Source organism: Bicyclus anynana, chromosome Z, assembly GCF_947172395.1.
Source record: "Bicyclus anynana chromosome Z, ilBicAnyn1.1, whole genome shotgun sequence".
NCBI lineage: Eukaryota > Metazoa > Arthropoda > Insecta > Lepidoptera > Nymphalidae > Bicyclus > Bicyclus anynana.
This window is the reverse complement of record NC_069110.1, coordinates 8,033,024-8,047,370: the sequence shown is the minus strand read 5'-3', so window position 1 is coordinate 8,047,370 and position 14,347 is coordinate 8,033,024. Positions and strand designations below refer to the sequence as shown.

Here is a 14,347-nt window from a genome sequence, read left to right as displayed (position 1 = left end):
TTATTCAGACAAAATAAAAATACGGAAAATCCAATTCAAAACAAAACCACTTACAGAATTTAATTTGAAATTTGTATCTGTGAAATTGTATATAAATTTTGTGACGTGTTTTCCGAGTTAAACCTTTTAAATCAAATAGAATTTTATACTTTCAAGCAAAAAATCTCACAAAAGCCCGGTTTCTATTATAACTTCCAACAGAATACCACCAATTAGTAGCTTAGATTAATGAAGGCGTTAAAGTGTTAACTTTAATTCCTTCATTAATCTAAGGCTAAGTGATATCGATTTGTGTTAAACGGTTTGTCGAGATCAGGGACTTGATGGCTTCATGAAAAAAGTGGCAATTTGTTAAAGCTCAGCTAAGTTAATTACTTTATCATGGTCTTAAAAATACTTTTTATTTGAATTTGAATTTTAGATCATTTATATAATATCTATACTTACATGCATACATACTTAAATAAAAAATGCGAAAGTGAGATTTTCGAGGCGAGTGTAAATGGAAATGTTAGATTGGAAAGACTAAGGCGAACGTTCCTAGACCAAATAAAGGACATTTCCAATAAAGGTCAGGTCAGGAGTACCCTAAACCGACGAACAAGGATTGTTGGAAGCACCTGGTCTCTGCCTGCTCCACGGGAATCCCGCATGATGGTATTTATTACTAAAGTGAAATGGTTTGTACGCCTTAATCAATAAAGTGATTTTAATAAAAAAATTATCAATTAATATTAAATTCGCCAATTAATATTAAATTCGCCATTGATATAAAACAAGTTTGAGGATGTTTATCGTGATACTTCGCATCTAACCTATCAATTTTTTGTAATTAAACTAATAGGTTAGATGTAAAACAAAGAAAGTTACTTAATAATTTACTACCTAATGTGTTGCAGGTAGCTACTCTATAATACACTATATAATCCGTATTACCAGCGAAGTGTGTGCAAAAACTTAAAATATAAAAGTCATTTTGAAATATGTAATTGTTTCAACGATTTCAATAAATCAATGTAAAATATGGGAATCACATTAATTAGACCAGGAGTTATGAAGTATTCCTAGGGAGAGACGTCACAGCTGGCCACGGTGAGAACGTCCTTGGTGGTGAGGAGGATCTAAATGTTGGGGCTCAGGATCTCAGCTTTTTTTTATATTGAATAAGCTCGCGACTACGATCTCACCTGTTGGTAAGTGTAGATGTTGCCTAAGGTGCGCTTGCCTAGAAGGTGCTTCCGAAACCGAGGCTAATTCACGGTCTACGTAGGGTTCCTGAGGTGCCTACGGTGTAAGAGTGGAGCCGAAAGCCCGCTTGAAATATCTGGGTCTCATCCTGAATGGCAGATGGACTTCGAGCTGCTGGGTCCTAGGCTCGTCCGAAGGCGCTTATACGTGGTTATCGTCAGGAGTAGGCAATATACGGTGCCCCTATTTGGGTACATGCAGAATTTGTCCCTTCTACGGAGACCACAGAGGGTCATCGCCGCGCGTGCTATCCGTGTACGTGTCGTGGACGGTTTCATCTCTCCTGGTGGGTAACTCTCCTACAGGAAGCCTTGGGACCTACAGGCTGAAATTCTCGTTCCGGTGTACCGTTTTTGGTCAAACTTGATCGTTCAAGGTGAACGATCAGAGTCTGGGGTAGTAAGCCGCATAAGAACCCTCGGAAATGGGGTCTTGGTCCAAAGATGGAATGAAGACCTCGAGTCTCCGGAAGGCCTCCGGCCCCACCTAGAGCGGAGGCGAAAACGGCGCCATGACGCATTGTTATTTTTTGCTGTCGAGCGTAGTCAAGTACAAACTCGACAGCGAAGAAGAATGGTCTCATATTGCCTCCTTTTTAACCGACTTCCAAAAAAAGCTAGGAAAAGGAGAAGGGCTTTTTTATGTATGTCCAGTGATATTTCGGCCATTTGTGGACCGATTTTGAAATTGGTAATAAAATAGGGTGGTCCCATTTTTTTATATCAGGATCTCATCCTGGAGATATCGAGGTAAACTTTCGAAAATCGTAGAGACAGCTACTGTGTTTGTTAGTTTATACAATAGGTATTTTAAACCACTACAAATTTATAAAGGTCTGAAGTTCGTCTGATGATGGAGCCAAAACACAGACGATGGAACTTGACAACGATTTACAGCAGTTACCTTGTGTTTGGGCTTGATTAATTTGTATTGATTAGAACATTCCACCTAGATGGGCTGTGACTGATGAAGACTAAGGACAGTTAAGGGAACTCCACGGCGGTTCACAGTAACTACCTTGTGTTTGGACTTAATAAATTTGTATTGATGAAAACTTTCCACCTAGATGAGTTGTGACTGTATTAGGGATCTGATAATGAAGACGAATGACAGTTATGGGAACTCCACGATGGTTTACAGTAGCTACCTTGTGTTTGGAATTGATAAATTAGTATTGATGGGAACTTTCCACCTAGATGGGTCGAGACTATATTAAGGGTCTGTTGATGAAGATGCCGGTCAATTGAAGAAACTCATCGACGGTTCAAAGTAGCTAACTTCTGTTTGGACTTGATAAATTTGTATTAATGAGAACTTTACATCGATATGGGTTGTGACTACATTAAGGATCTGGTGATGAAGACGGAGGACAGTTAAGAAAACTCCTCATAATTGGTTATGATATCTTTCACGTTTTTTTGGATATTCATATTACATATGGATATCCAAAAAAATAAAGGGGAGTGAATTTTTGTACATGAGTTTACGGCAGTATTTTCAAAATTGGGATTGTAGGACTGGGTACTATATAATCATAAGAAAATAACGTTTCAGCTAATTGCTTATTAACTTTTGTTTACACTCAGTAGGTACCTACTCGTATGCTAACACTAAAAATGAAAAAATAAAAAATTTATTAAAAAAATTAAACCGACTTCCAACACAAAATTAACCTAAACTAAAAAGCAAAAAATAACATCGTGCCTATGTGCTACCTTCTGATCAGTTTGAAGGCGGTGCTAATCGAGTGCCGTGTTTTACTTAAAGCCTCTGGCTTGGCACCGCCTTCAAGCTGATCAGAAGGTAGCACCTAGGTACGATGTTATTTTATGCTTTTTTGTTTTGGTTAATTTTTGTGTTGGAAGTTGGGTGTTTTTTTTTATTTGAGACTGTTCTCGGCTTAAAGGAGCCATCGGTGCAGCAGAGCAAGTGGGCGTTTGATGCTGACCCTCTCCGCAGAAGTTAGAAGGTGGTACAAGGCGTCGATATGCGCACCTCCTCCCACCCTTGTGGACACTTTTGAGTGAAACGACGAGCGCGTCGGGATGTGAAAGTGCCTGTATTCGAGATCTTTTTACGTCCCAATAGGACGCAGGTGTCTCCGCTCTGTTTTAGTGAGATTTCTGGTCAGTCATCGAGTCATTTGAATCGCCATAATACAGGACAAAGTCACGGGCGTCCGTTAAGTCTTTAATAATATTTAAGTTGGTTTCGTTTAATACAACATTATTAAAGCAACTACTTTTTTGAACGAAAAACATTGGTTTAAATTAATAAGGTATTTAATTGATGCAAGAAATTTTCGCTAATTGATCATCATTATAAACTCATATTCGGCTCACTGCTGAGCTCGAGTCTCCTCTCAGAATAAGAGGGGTTAGGCCAATAGTCCACCACGCTGACCCATTGCGGATTGGCAGACTTTACACACGCAGAGAAAATCCTCTGGTATGCAGGTTTCCTCACGATGTTTTTCCTTCACCGTTTGAGACACGTGATATTTAATTTCTTAAAACGCACACAACAGAAAAGTTGGAGGTGCATGCCCCGGACCGCATTCGAACCCACACCCTCCGGAATCGGAGGCAGAGGTCATACATACCCACTGGGCTATTACAGCGCTAATTGATGCAAGTAACGAATTCATTGTAAAAATATCGACAGTGGTTAAAAGAGCTCATTAAAACATGACGCCAATTGTTAAATTTTACGCCTGGCTTTTGTTTCAATAGTGTATAATATGATTCAATTATTTTCCGAAGAACTTGTACTTTTTAAACAGAATGTGTAGTGAAACACACGTTAGCTGATTCAATACTGACTTTTATTGTACTACCTTCCAATATTAATAATAAAATACACCACATCTCTCTTCTTACAAAAACAAGCTTTTTACTTATCAGTCTAATATAACAAACGGTTAGTTACACAATAAAACAATGTATATAAAGTAGCACACAAGATTTAGGTGGTTAGTTTAATACATTACTATTCTTTTACAACAATTTTTTTTTTTTATTTTTTTATTTATTTATTATTTTTTTTTTTTATTTTTTTTATTTTTTTTTTTTTTTTTTTTTTTATTTATAAACTTAACTTATGTAATAAACACACATTTTCTTACACAACTTTATGGAAGATTAATAAAAATCAATATGAGATAAAAGACTAAATCATCTTAGTTAAGATTTTTGATTTTTTCCTTAGCTACCATTTTTGCTTTTCTTTTTGTCGTTTGATCGACATCTTTACCGGGTATGGGACTACCGCTAGTGATCTTTTGAGGTGAATGAAATTCAACATCATTGTTATCATCCTCATCATCTGTCACTGCGTCACCGTAAGTACTAGATGCCTGTGACGTGACATTGTCATTACTGGCCGGAGCCGTACGAGCTATCAAGTGTCTCCTCGTTCGCCTGCACACTTTCCCGCGGTGGTCGCGCACGAGGTAGGAGCGCGGCTCCGGCGCGCGCGCCACTACCGAGACCGGCTTGCGACCGGTGCCGTCCGCAAGGGTAACCTTCTCTCCGACTGCCAAATCCCTAAGCGGATTCGCGCGCTTATCGAAACGCCTTTTCATCTCCTCTTGTCGATTCAAAACTGATTTATGATTAGCAACGTTATTAACATTTTCCCGCAATAATTTCTGATTAATTGGTAATTTTGTATTAAGTCGTCGACCCATCAAAATCTGCGCCGGAGAGTCTATCCCATCTCTCGGCGTAGTCCTATAGTTAAGTAGACTAATATAAAAATCTTGTCCGGAATCGATACATTTTTTAAGTAGCTGCTTTACGGTTTGTACTGTGCGTTCACTTTTTCCGTTCGACTGCGGATAGTGGGGTGACGACGTCACGTGACGCACTTCCCACTCGCACATGAAGTTCTTAAACTCGCGTGAGCTATAAACAGTCGCGTTATCAGAGATCAGTTCCAAAGGAATGCCGTGCCTAGAAAATTGCTCTTTTAAAAATTTTATAATTGACGAACTATTTAAATTTTTTATCGCTCCGACTTCTACGTAATTCGAAAAATAATCGACTAATATAATATAGTACTTTTTCTTATATTCAAAAATGTCAGAGCCTAATTTTTGCCATGGTATGTCCGGCACGTAATGTGGACGCAGCGGCGCGGGGCGCGGCCGGGGCGCGTGCTGCGCGCACGCCGCACAGCCCCGCACGACCCGCTCCACGTCGCGCGACATGCCGGGCCAGAACATCACGTCTCGTGCCCGCCGCTTGCAGCGGTCTATACCTAAATGTCCCTCGTGCACTCTGTCCAACATTAACTTACGTAAGCTTTTCGGTATGTATAGAACATCGTCTTTAAAAATCAAGCCGTCCGCGTACTGCAAAAGATTTCTATGTTGCCAAAATAGTTGAAGAATATCATTTATATTTTTCTTATGTTTCGGCCAACCGTTAATAATATATGAAATTAGGGATGTACTTTCGGCATCGCCCACAATATGCTTTTTTATGAGTTCTAATTTTTCATTACTAAAGTGTGCGTTTTCTATGAGAAAACACGTCTGCGATTCAACATCTGTGCTCAGTCGATCGGTCAACAACTCCGGCAACGCCGCCCTCGACAGCGTGTCGGCTATGTACATAAATTTGCCGGGCGTGTATACGATTTTCAAATCGTAGCCCTGTATGCGCATCATCATACGCTGTAAGCGACAAGGCACCGACGCCAACGGTTTGTTGCACAAAGCCTCTAAAGGTTTATGATCCGACTGCACGACTATATCTTGTCTGCCAAATAAATACTGGCGAAATCGTTCGACGGCAAACACGATCGCGAGCATCTCTTTTTCTATCTGCGCATAGCGCACCTGCGTGTCGGTGAGCGTGAGCGACGCGAACTCCACGGGCCGGCCCGCCTGCAGCAGCACGGCGCCGACCGCGTGCGCGCTCGCATCCACGGACACCACCACTGGCAACTCCAGCGAATATCATAGCGGGAGCTGACGACAATTTCTTTTTTAAGTTTTCGATTGCTTCGGAGTGCTTAGGATACCATACCCACTCCGTATCCTTTTTTAATAAACCTCTTAACACTGCAACGGATTCTGAATAGTTCGGAATAAATTTTGATAAATAATTCACCATCCCGAGAAACCTTTCTAAAGCTTTCCTATCGCTCGGGTCAGGCATGCTTATTATAGCTTTGATTTTAGTATCATCAGGCTGCATTCCGTTACAATTAAATTTATGACCTAAAAACACTATTTCGCGAACACAAAACTTGCATTTATTATAATTATATTTTATACCGATTTCGTTTGATCGCTGCAATAAACGTTCAAGTCTCATATCGTGCTCTTCTCTCGTACGCCCCCAAACTATAATATCATCAATAAAGGAGTCGGTGCCGTCTAGATCTTCCAAATACTGTCTTATTTTCGCATGAAAAACTTCCGATGCACAGTTAATTCCAAACGGTAGACGTAGAAATTGGTACCGACCGTGCGATGGTGTTCCGAAGGTACAAAGGTCAGCACTCGCATCATCCAATTCGATCATCCAGAACGATGACGTCGCATCTAAAACGCTGAAATATTTCGCGTCGCGCAACTTGACAGCTACCTCGGTTACCGTCGGTAAACTATAATGCGCCCGACGAATAGCACGGTTCAAAGGTCGCGGATCTAAGCACAATCGAATGTCGCCGTTCTTTTTAGCAACTACAACTATGGCGTTCACCCAGTCGGTCGGGTGGGTCACTTTTCTTATGACACCCATGTTTTCCAATCTGCATAACTCTGAATATAATTTATCGCGAAGCCCGAGAGGAATCTTACGCGGCGGACATATGACCGGTTCAATATTGTCATTTATAGAAATAGTATAACGGCCAGGCAATTTTCCTAAACCATTAAATAGTTCTGGGTATCTACTTTTGTATTTATCGTACACACACACCGCGTTCACTCTGTTAATAAGGTGCAAAGCGATGCAACCTTTTAATCCAAGAATATTTTGACAATTAAAATCAGCTACAACGAATGTTAAATCATACAGCTTACTCTCGTGTGACAATGTCAAATCACCAGCACCTAATATCGGTATATCATTGCCCGTAAAAGATTGTACGCGTTTTATGAACGGTTTTAACATTTTTAAAGAAAATCCTAGCTTCAAAAAATCACTTTTCGCTATAACATTTAGCATAGAACCGGTGTCCAATTTAAATTGAATTCGCTTACCATTACATACAAAGGTTTCAAACCATTCCTTACACGAACTGTTCTTTGCAACCTCGCTTATAATATTAATGTAAAACACTTCTTCATCAGAGCTATCAACATTTACATCGAACACTTTACGACTTGAACACTTTTTCGATTTATGAAAATGGCCCACACGTTCACACACAAAACAGGTAGCATTTCGCGCTGGACACTCGACGTCTCCCGCGCAGCGCGAGCTCCCGCACGCGGCGCAGCCGGCCGGCCTGGCGCCGTACCGCGCGCCGCGCCCGCGCAGCGCTCGCCTGCCGCCGCCTCGACCTCGCGAACCGCCACCTCGAACAGATTCCTTCCAAATCGCGTCCACGGACGATTCGGCAGTCGAACCCTCGATGAGCCGACCCTCTTCCTTGGACATCTCAGCGGCCTCACATATCTGTACGGCTTTAGCCAAGGTCAAATCATCCGTGCGCAACAGCCGGTCACGTACCGTGGTATTAGATATGCCACAGACGATTCGATCTCGTATTAAACTATCTCTCAGCTGCATGAACTCACAATGTTGACTGAGTAGCCTCAGTGACGTCACGTACTGATCGATTGTTTCTGACGTGTCTTGGTTTCGTGTGAAAAACTTAAATCTCGCTAATGTTACATTCGGCTTCGTACCAAAATGTTCATCGAATTTTTTCAATAAGCACTCAATGTCGTCTTCTTTTTCGTCTTTGACATAACTAAACGTAGTGTACACATCGTACCCCGCCGGGCCTATGAGATTGATCAGCAGGCTAGCCTGAACGTCAGCAGGCTCCTTCGCCACTCCGGATGCTTTTAGAAACACGAGAAACAGTCTTCGCCACGTACGCCACGCGTCAGCTCGCGCGGCCGGGCCACCTTCTACTGTCAATTCTGCCGGAGGTCTTGCGTGTTCCATACTGGGATTCGTATATTTATTACTTTTAAAGATATTTTACACCTTTACACTATAACTTATTTGCCTTTTATATTAAATAAATCCCACCGCTGTCACCATGTAGTGAAACACACGTTAGCTGATTCAATACTGACTTTTATTGTACTACCTTCCAATATTAATAATAAAATACACCACAGAATGGTAAATTATAAATTAAACCACGGAGTTTTTGTTTCCTTGGAAATACATTTATATAACCGTACGACACTAACAAACTTTCTTTAATTTCTTAAAATGCACACAGCTGAAAAGTTGGAGGAGCATGCCCCGGAACGGATTCGAACCCAGACTCTCAGAAATCGGAGGCGGAGTTCATATCCACTGGGCTATCACGGCTCCCATAGCTATTAGAACGCAAGCTTTTATGATTTTTTTTCAAGGAATATGATTTTCTTTTTATATTTTCTTACTCACGCCAAATTCTTGTGTATAGACAATCTATCCTAATTTTATAAAGAGGTAAAATTTATGAGGTTGTAGGAAGTTATTTCTGGATTTACTTATAGGTAAAGAATTTTAGTTAATAGTGTTTATAGCAGAAAATCAGTTTAGTAAAGCCACGTTATCATATAGATGAGTGTTATGAGCTATTTATTTAACCCCCGTATTGCCATGAGGACAGGAAATATGCAGGTGAACCCGCGAGGAGTCTGTCTACTAATCAATTAGTCTATTCGTTATACTTTTGATTGCAGTCAACGAATTTACGGCGTCGTATGAAATATTTAGGGGAAGGACCTAAACAGATATATTCAGGATAAATCGATGGAACATCCGATATTAGTTTACCTCGATCAAATAATCTATGTTACCCTTTGTAGAAAGATCAAAGCAGTCGCATTGCAATATATACTCCAACGTTTTGATGCCAGTTTAGAGAACTTAATCAATAAGTACTCGTAGCTCCAAACGTTAATACGCATGATGGGACAGTGGACATACGAATATGCATCGGATATGTAGGAAATTGCACAAACTAATGTAGAGCTATTGAGGAGATATCAACAAGTTGGCATCAAAGCCTTTGACGGCTTTGATGCCAACCTAGTAAATACCTGTATAATATTAAATACAATTCGCATGTTTCAAGTAGGCTCAGTTTGTAAGCGCTTTGTAAGCGAAATATTAAATTAGTCTGTTTGTAGTAGCTCTACCATCATACGAGTATTAACAATCGAAACTGATATTCGAAAGCCAGAATTTAATATGAAGGGAGCCAGCATAAATCCAGCGGCTGATTTAAAAATAACTGTCGTCTAATATTTTACAATTAATTATTATCTTTTGTATTCAATTCAATTAATAAATCAATTTATAACTATTCAATTAATAAAACCCTTTTTAAAGCTTCTGAGCATTGAGAGCATTGTGTAAGAGAGGAGTAAACAAATTAATTAACTTTTAAAAGAAATATTTATTTTTTATAGAAAGCTGTGAAATTGTTGTTTGTCGTACTTACTTTTTATGCAAAGCTGTAAAATTGTTGTTTGTCGTGGGTATCAAACAAATGAAGGTTTTATAAAAGGTTCTCAGAAAGACAGAAATAGAATCCTTACTATAGAGAGGAATTCAAAGGTACGAGCTGCAAATAATTTGCTGCCGTGCGCAATATACAACTTTTCATCTCACAACAGCGATGAGAATGCTATTCGCAAGAAATTTCACTTCAGTATCATAAGCCGTTTCCAATAAAGTGTGGGTGTTAATATTGCATATCGATCATGAAATATCAAATTCTCTACTAACTTGAATGTTATTTTTGCAATAATTTAATAAATGTTATTATAACTAAGATATAAAATGTTCTAAATGACATCTACGAGTAGGAACTGTAAAGATTGCTTACGTGCTTACTTTCATCCATTTCCCTAGTAAAATAAAATTAGTTCTTAAAAGCAAGTAATATTTTACAAATCGAAAAATGTTGGTAAAAGACTCCCTATATCTTTTAAAGACTTATCAAACGATACTCTACACTGTGAGATAAACGAGTAAAAAATTCATCCCCACATTACATGTAGAGACCTCCTCTACATGTAATGTGGGGATGAATAAAAATATTAAAAGTATAAAAATGCATAAATCTTCATATACTTTAGTTCATTAATGCTTTTTGGCCAACTTTTTCAGTACTCAAATTTGATTTCTCCATTTCAGAATGTCTCGTAGTTCATATAATTATTTCCATAGCTGTTAAAAAAATGTCTCGTCTCGTCCCAATGACTCGTAGTTCATATATTTCCATAACTGTTAAAGAAATGTCTCCTTTCGTCCCAATGACTCGTAGTTCATATATTTCCATAACTGTTAAAGAAATTGATGTGAAAGGACATTTTCTATACAAAAATTCAAAATTCATTTATTTCAAGTAAGCCCAGTTTACAAGCATTTTAGAAACGCCAGTTTAAATTTGTATAGACTCTACCACATGTTCAGAAGGCAGGTTCTGTTGAGTAAAGCGGGCAGGAAACTCAACAAATCTTTTAAAAATAATACAGTATTGAAAACAATTGATAACGACATTACAATTTCTGAAAGTACTTTACTTTAAACTTTACTTCTTGTCTGCAGGTGGAATCTGATTCAATGGATCTTTATCATTGAAGAACACATCAATGGTGTGGTAACCCCGACTAAGTAAATAAATGTTTTTAACATATTGCTTAAAGTTATGCATTGGCAACTCCCTATCAATTACGATTACACCCAAACCTACTCCTAAGGATTTGTTTACTCTTTGGAGACGTTATGGAGATATAACTAACTTTCGTAAGCACTAGTTTTAGAACATTTCCTAATACAGCTAACTAAAAGTTCGATAGCATCAACATACTATTGGATTTAACAGGAGTTAGGTCAATACCTAACTTGATACGTATAAGGAAAATTTCGAAACAAATTCCTTCCTTGACAAGTTCGACTTGCTTCTGCATGATTTCACGCTGATTACGTTCTGCGAAGTAAATTCCGATGCGTAATAGAAAAGATTGACTAAATTTTTGTATCGATCATTTAGTTAAGTGTACTATTTCAGTGCGTTGTTCTAGAAAGTTTCGTTTTGTTTTGATTTCGTTTTCGTAGGTACATTTTAAAAGAAAAAGACCTTTCGTTAAGTAAGAAAGTACAGAATTGGGTTTACCATAAAATAAATATTTTTTTAGATTACTTATTGTATTGTGTTAATAATTCGTTATTATAATCCACATTAAATAAACACGTCTTTTCATCATCATCGTCATCAATGACAGCTTATGGACGTCCACTGCTGGACTTAGGCCTCTTTCAGACTTAGAAACACAACGGTCTCGAGCCACCAGCATTCAGCGGCTCCCTGCAACCCGCTTGATGTCCTCGGTCCTCCCAGAAGGGGTCTACCTACACTGCGTTTGCCGTTTCGGGATCGCCAGCATTTTGGGATAGCAACGTCCTACATGCCTTGCTATAACGAGAATTTATTTAGATGACATTTATTGGGAGTCACAGAAAATTATTAGCATTCCGTCATTCGAACATGAGCAAGGCGACAAGGTTCAATTTGCTTTCTTTGATTTTTAATTAATTATAACATTTGCAATTTTTTACGAGAGGAACTTGAGTTTTAAAAAATTCTAGGTAGGTACATTTTAACCGGAAACATTTGACACCTTTTATTTTATCGTGACTTGTGACAATGTTGATCAAAAAGCACGTTTTTATCAACTACTGTTATGTTCTGATTATGAAAAATATGAATAAAACAAAACTTTTCCTAATAATAAAACATTTCACCCAGAAAACAACTTTTCATAGGCCACAAAACAATTTTCTAACAGTGGCAAGTATTTAAAATCAATCCAAACCGTAAATTTCTAATCGTCTACGTAACATTACGTACATGGTCTATTGGAGTACCTTAATACGATTTGTCGGCAAACGCGACGGAATTTATCCCTTTACGCAGTCCAATCACCCGCCGCGGTCAACGGTAATTCTATTAACTGCCTATAGTGAAACAAATATTTTGTGCTTCTGCCTGTTACTGTGGCAGCTAGAAATGACCTAAACTGAAAACGCTTAGAGCACACTAGCGGATGCCCGCTCCTTCGTCCCTGTGGAAACTCTTAGCGTCAAACATAATTGATTCGTAACTTAAACTGTTTACGCAAAGGAATATTTTTTTTTCCATTTTTCGACATATTTTTCTATAAACCTATGCTTAGTAACACGATGATATAGCTAACTATAAACTAGCATTCCTCTTTATGAAAGTATTTTTAATTGCTATAAGGAATATTGCAAAAAGATGAATAAACATAAAAGGTTGGATGTAGGCAGTATCTGGGGATTATTAAGTTCATTCAACTAGAAATTGTTCATCATTATTCATTAACAACTCATATATTCGGCTCACTGTTGAGCACGAGTCTCCTCTCAGAATAAGAGAGGTTAGGCCCATAGTCCACCATGGCTAGCCCAATGCGGATTGCAGGTATCCAGGTTTATTTTTATTCGATACAGGATCCCAACATACGCCCTCCGCATCGAAAGCAGAGGTCATCTTACCTCTGGGTGGTAAGATGGCTCTCATTAAATTGTTCGATTGAACCCGAGCCCGAGTGAAACGATTCATAGCTTTATTGACTTGCAGGTACAGAAAGAAATTGAGTTATGATCCAATATAGCCTTTATTTGCTTCTACTTCAATGCACTTCATCGCTTCTATAGAGCTAAATATGGATCAGCCAAATAAAACTTTATGAATTATAATAATTTTATTGATGTTTTATGAAATTATTACTAAATTTATTTCATTTTTGTATCAATTATTACCTGCAGCTAACTTCAATAATAATAATCAATCCGTTATCTTCCGCTAATGGTTAAATAAGGAAGAGGCAGAGGATGGAATATTCCAAATGTTTGGAGTGAATACGTTTAATTGGGGCACACACAATGATTATTTTATACTATAGATATGTTACGTGTCTACAAACCGCAAAAAGTGATCCGAATTTAGCGACTCCACTGAGCGCACACATGCACAATTTAGTGTTTACTTACATTATATATTTATATATACATAGATTTCAATTAAACTCACAACTCAACATTGAAGACAATATTTAGGTATAATGTGTTTAAATAACTTTCGTTGCTTAATATACAACTTAATAAAATTAAGACAATTATCCACATTTGTCCGCCTCAGTTTGATGTGTGTTCTATCTCTAGTATAAAATATTATTGGGTAGTATTAGAAACGCAACGACAATAATGATTACCCGGAAGGTAATCTGCTAAGCTATCGATGTACCTATTCAATTAAATGGGGATAACAGCAAAAGTATCCGAGGCACACTAATTGCCCATGCACTTGAACTCCTAAAGTATTGAATTGTTTGGTTACAAAAACACGGAACGTGATCCCCCTTCAACGGCTTACAAAAGGGTCCGCAGAAAGGCAAACATAAAGCTTGCCACCCAAGGTCCGATAAACGCACGTGCTTGGAGCCATGACGTCAGTTTAAACGCATAGGTCGCGATTTTTGCCGAGCGCTTTTTATTCCAAGGCGTGCCGTCATTCACATCGCGACCAACACACGATGTGTTTTACCAGACGTCATGGCAGCAAGACTGCAGGGATGTGGGTGTCGGACCGTGTGTGGCTAGCTTAAGCATTCAACCAACAACAGACTAAACGTGAATACCTTTCCACGCTATAATACTTTTTATTATTACTTATTTAAGCGCAAAATTAATTGAACATGTTTTTTTTCCATACGAGGTATGTTTGTTTTTACAACATTGGAAACAATCTTTATTATATTGTATACATTTATATTTATAAGTTTAGAACTGAAATAGATGCCTAGTTTTTATTAATTTCGATTCTTGAGTTTTTTCATTTTTTATTTAATGAAGCAGTTCTGGTAAAGATAGTAAAT

The 14,347-nt window shown here is 38.3% G+C and overlaps 1 protein-coding gene across 1 annotated transcript; it reads right to left on the bottom strand.

The window, feature by feature from the left end:
* Nucleotides 1–4,426: 4,426 nt before the first annotated feature.
* Nucleotides 4,427–8,381, bottom strand: LOC112057010 (uncharacterized protein K02A2.6-like). Its single transcript, XM_052890741.1, has 3 exons — nt 6,725–8,381; nt 5,349–6,192; nt 4,427–5,201 (listed from the first exon to the last, which is right to left on the bottom strand). Exons 1-3 carry the CDS (start codon nt 8,379–8,381, stop codon nt 4,427–4,429), a joined length of 3,276 nt encoding a protein of 1,091 aa, XP_052746701.1.
* Nucleotides 8,382–14,347: the final 5,966 nt, after the last annotated feature.

What these genes read in the sequence shown, in the direction of transcription:
- LOC112057010 (XM_052890741.1), bottom strand. Translation starts at nt 8,381, where the DNA reads ATGGAACACGCAAGACCTCCGGCAGAATTGACAGTAGAAGGTGGCCCG. An exon ending in CTTCGGAACACCATCGCACG is followed by an intron (nt 6,193 to 6,724) that starts GTCGGTACCAAT and finishes TGGAGTTGCCAG; the next exon opens with TGGTGGTGTCCGTGGATGCG. An exon ending in TACGTGCCGGACATACCATG is followed by an intron (nt 5,202 to 5,348) that starts GCAAAAATTAGG and finishes GCAATTTTCTAG; the next exon opens with GCACGGCATTCCTTTGGAAC.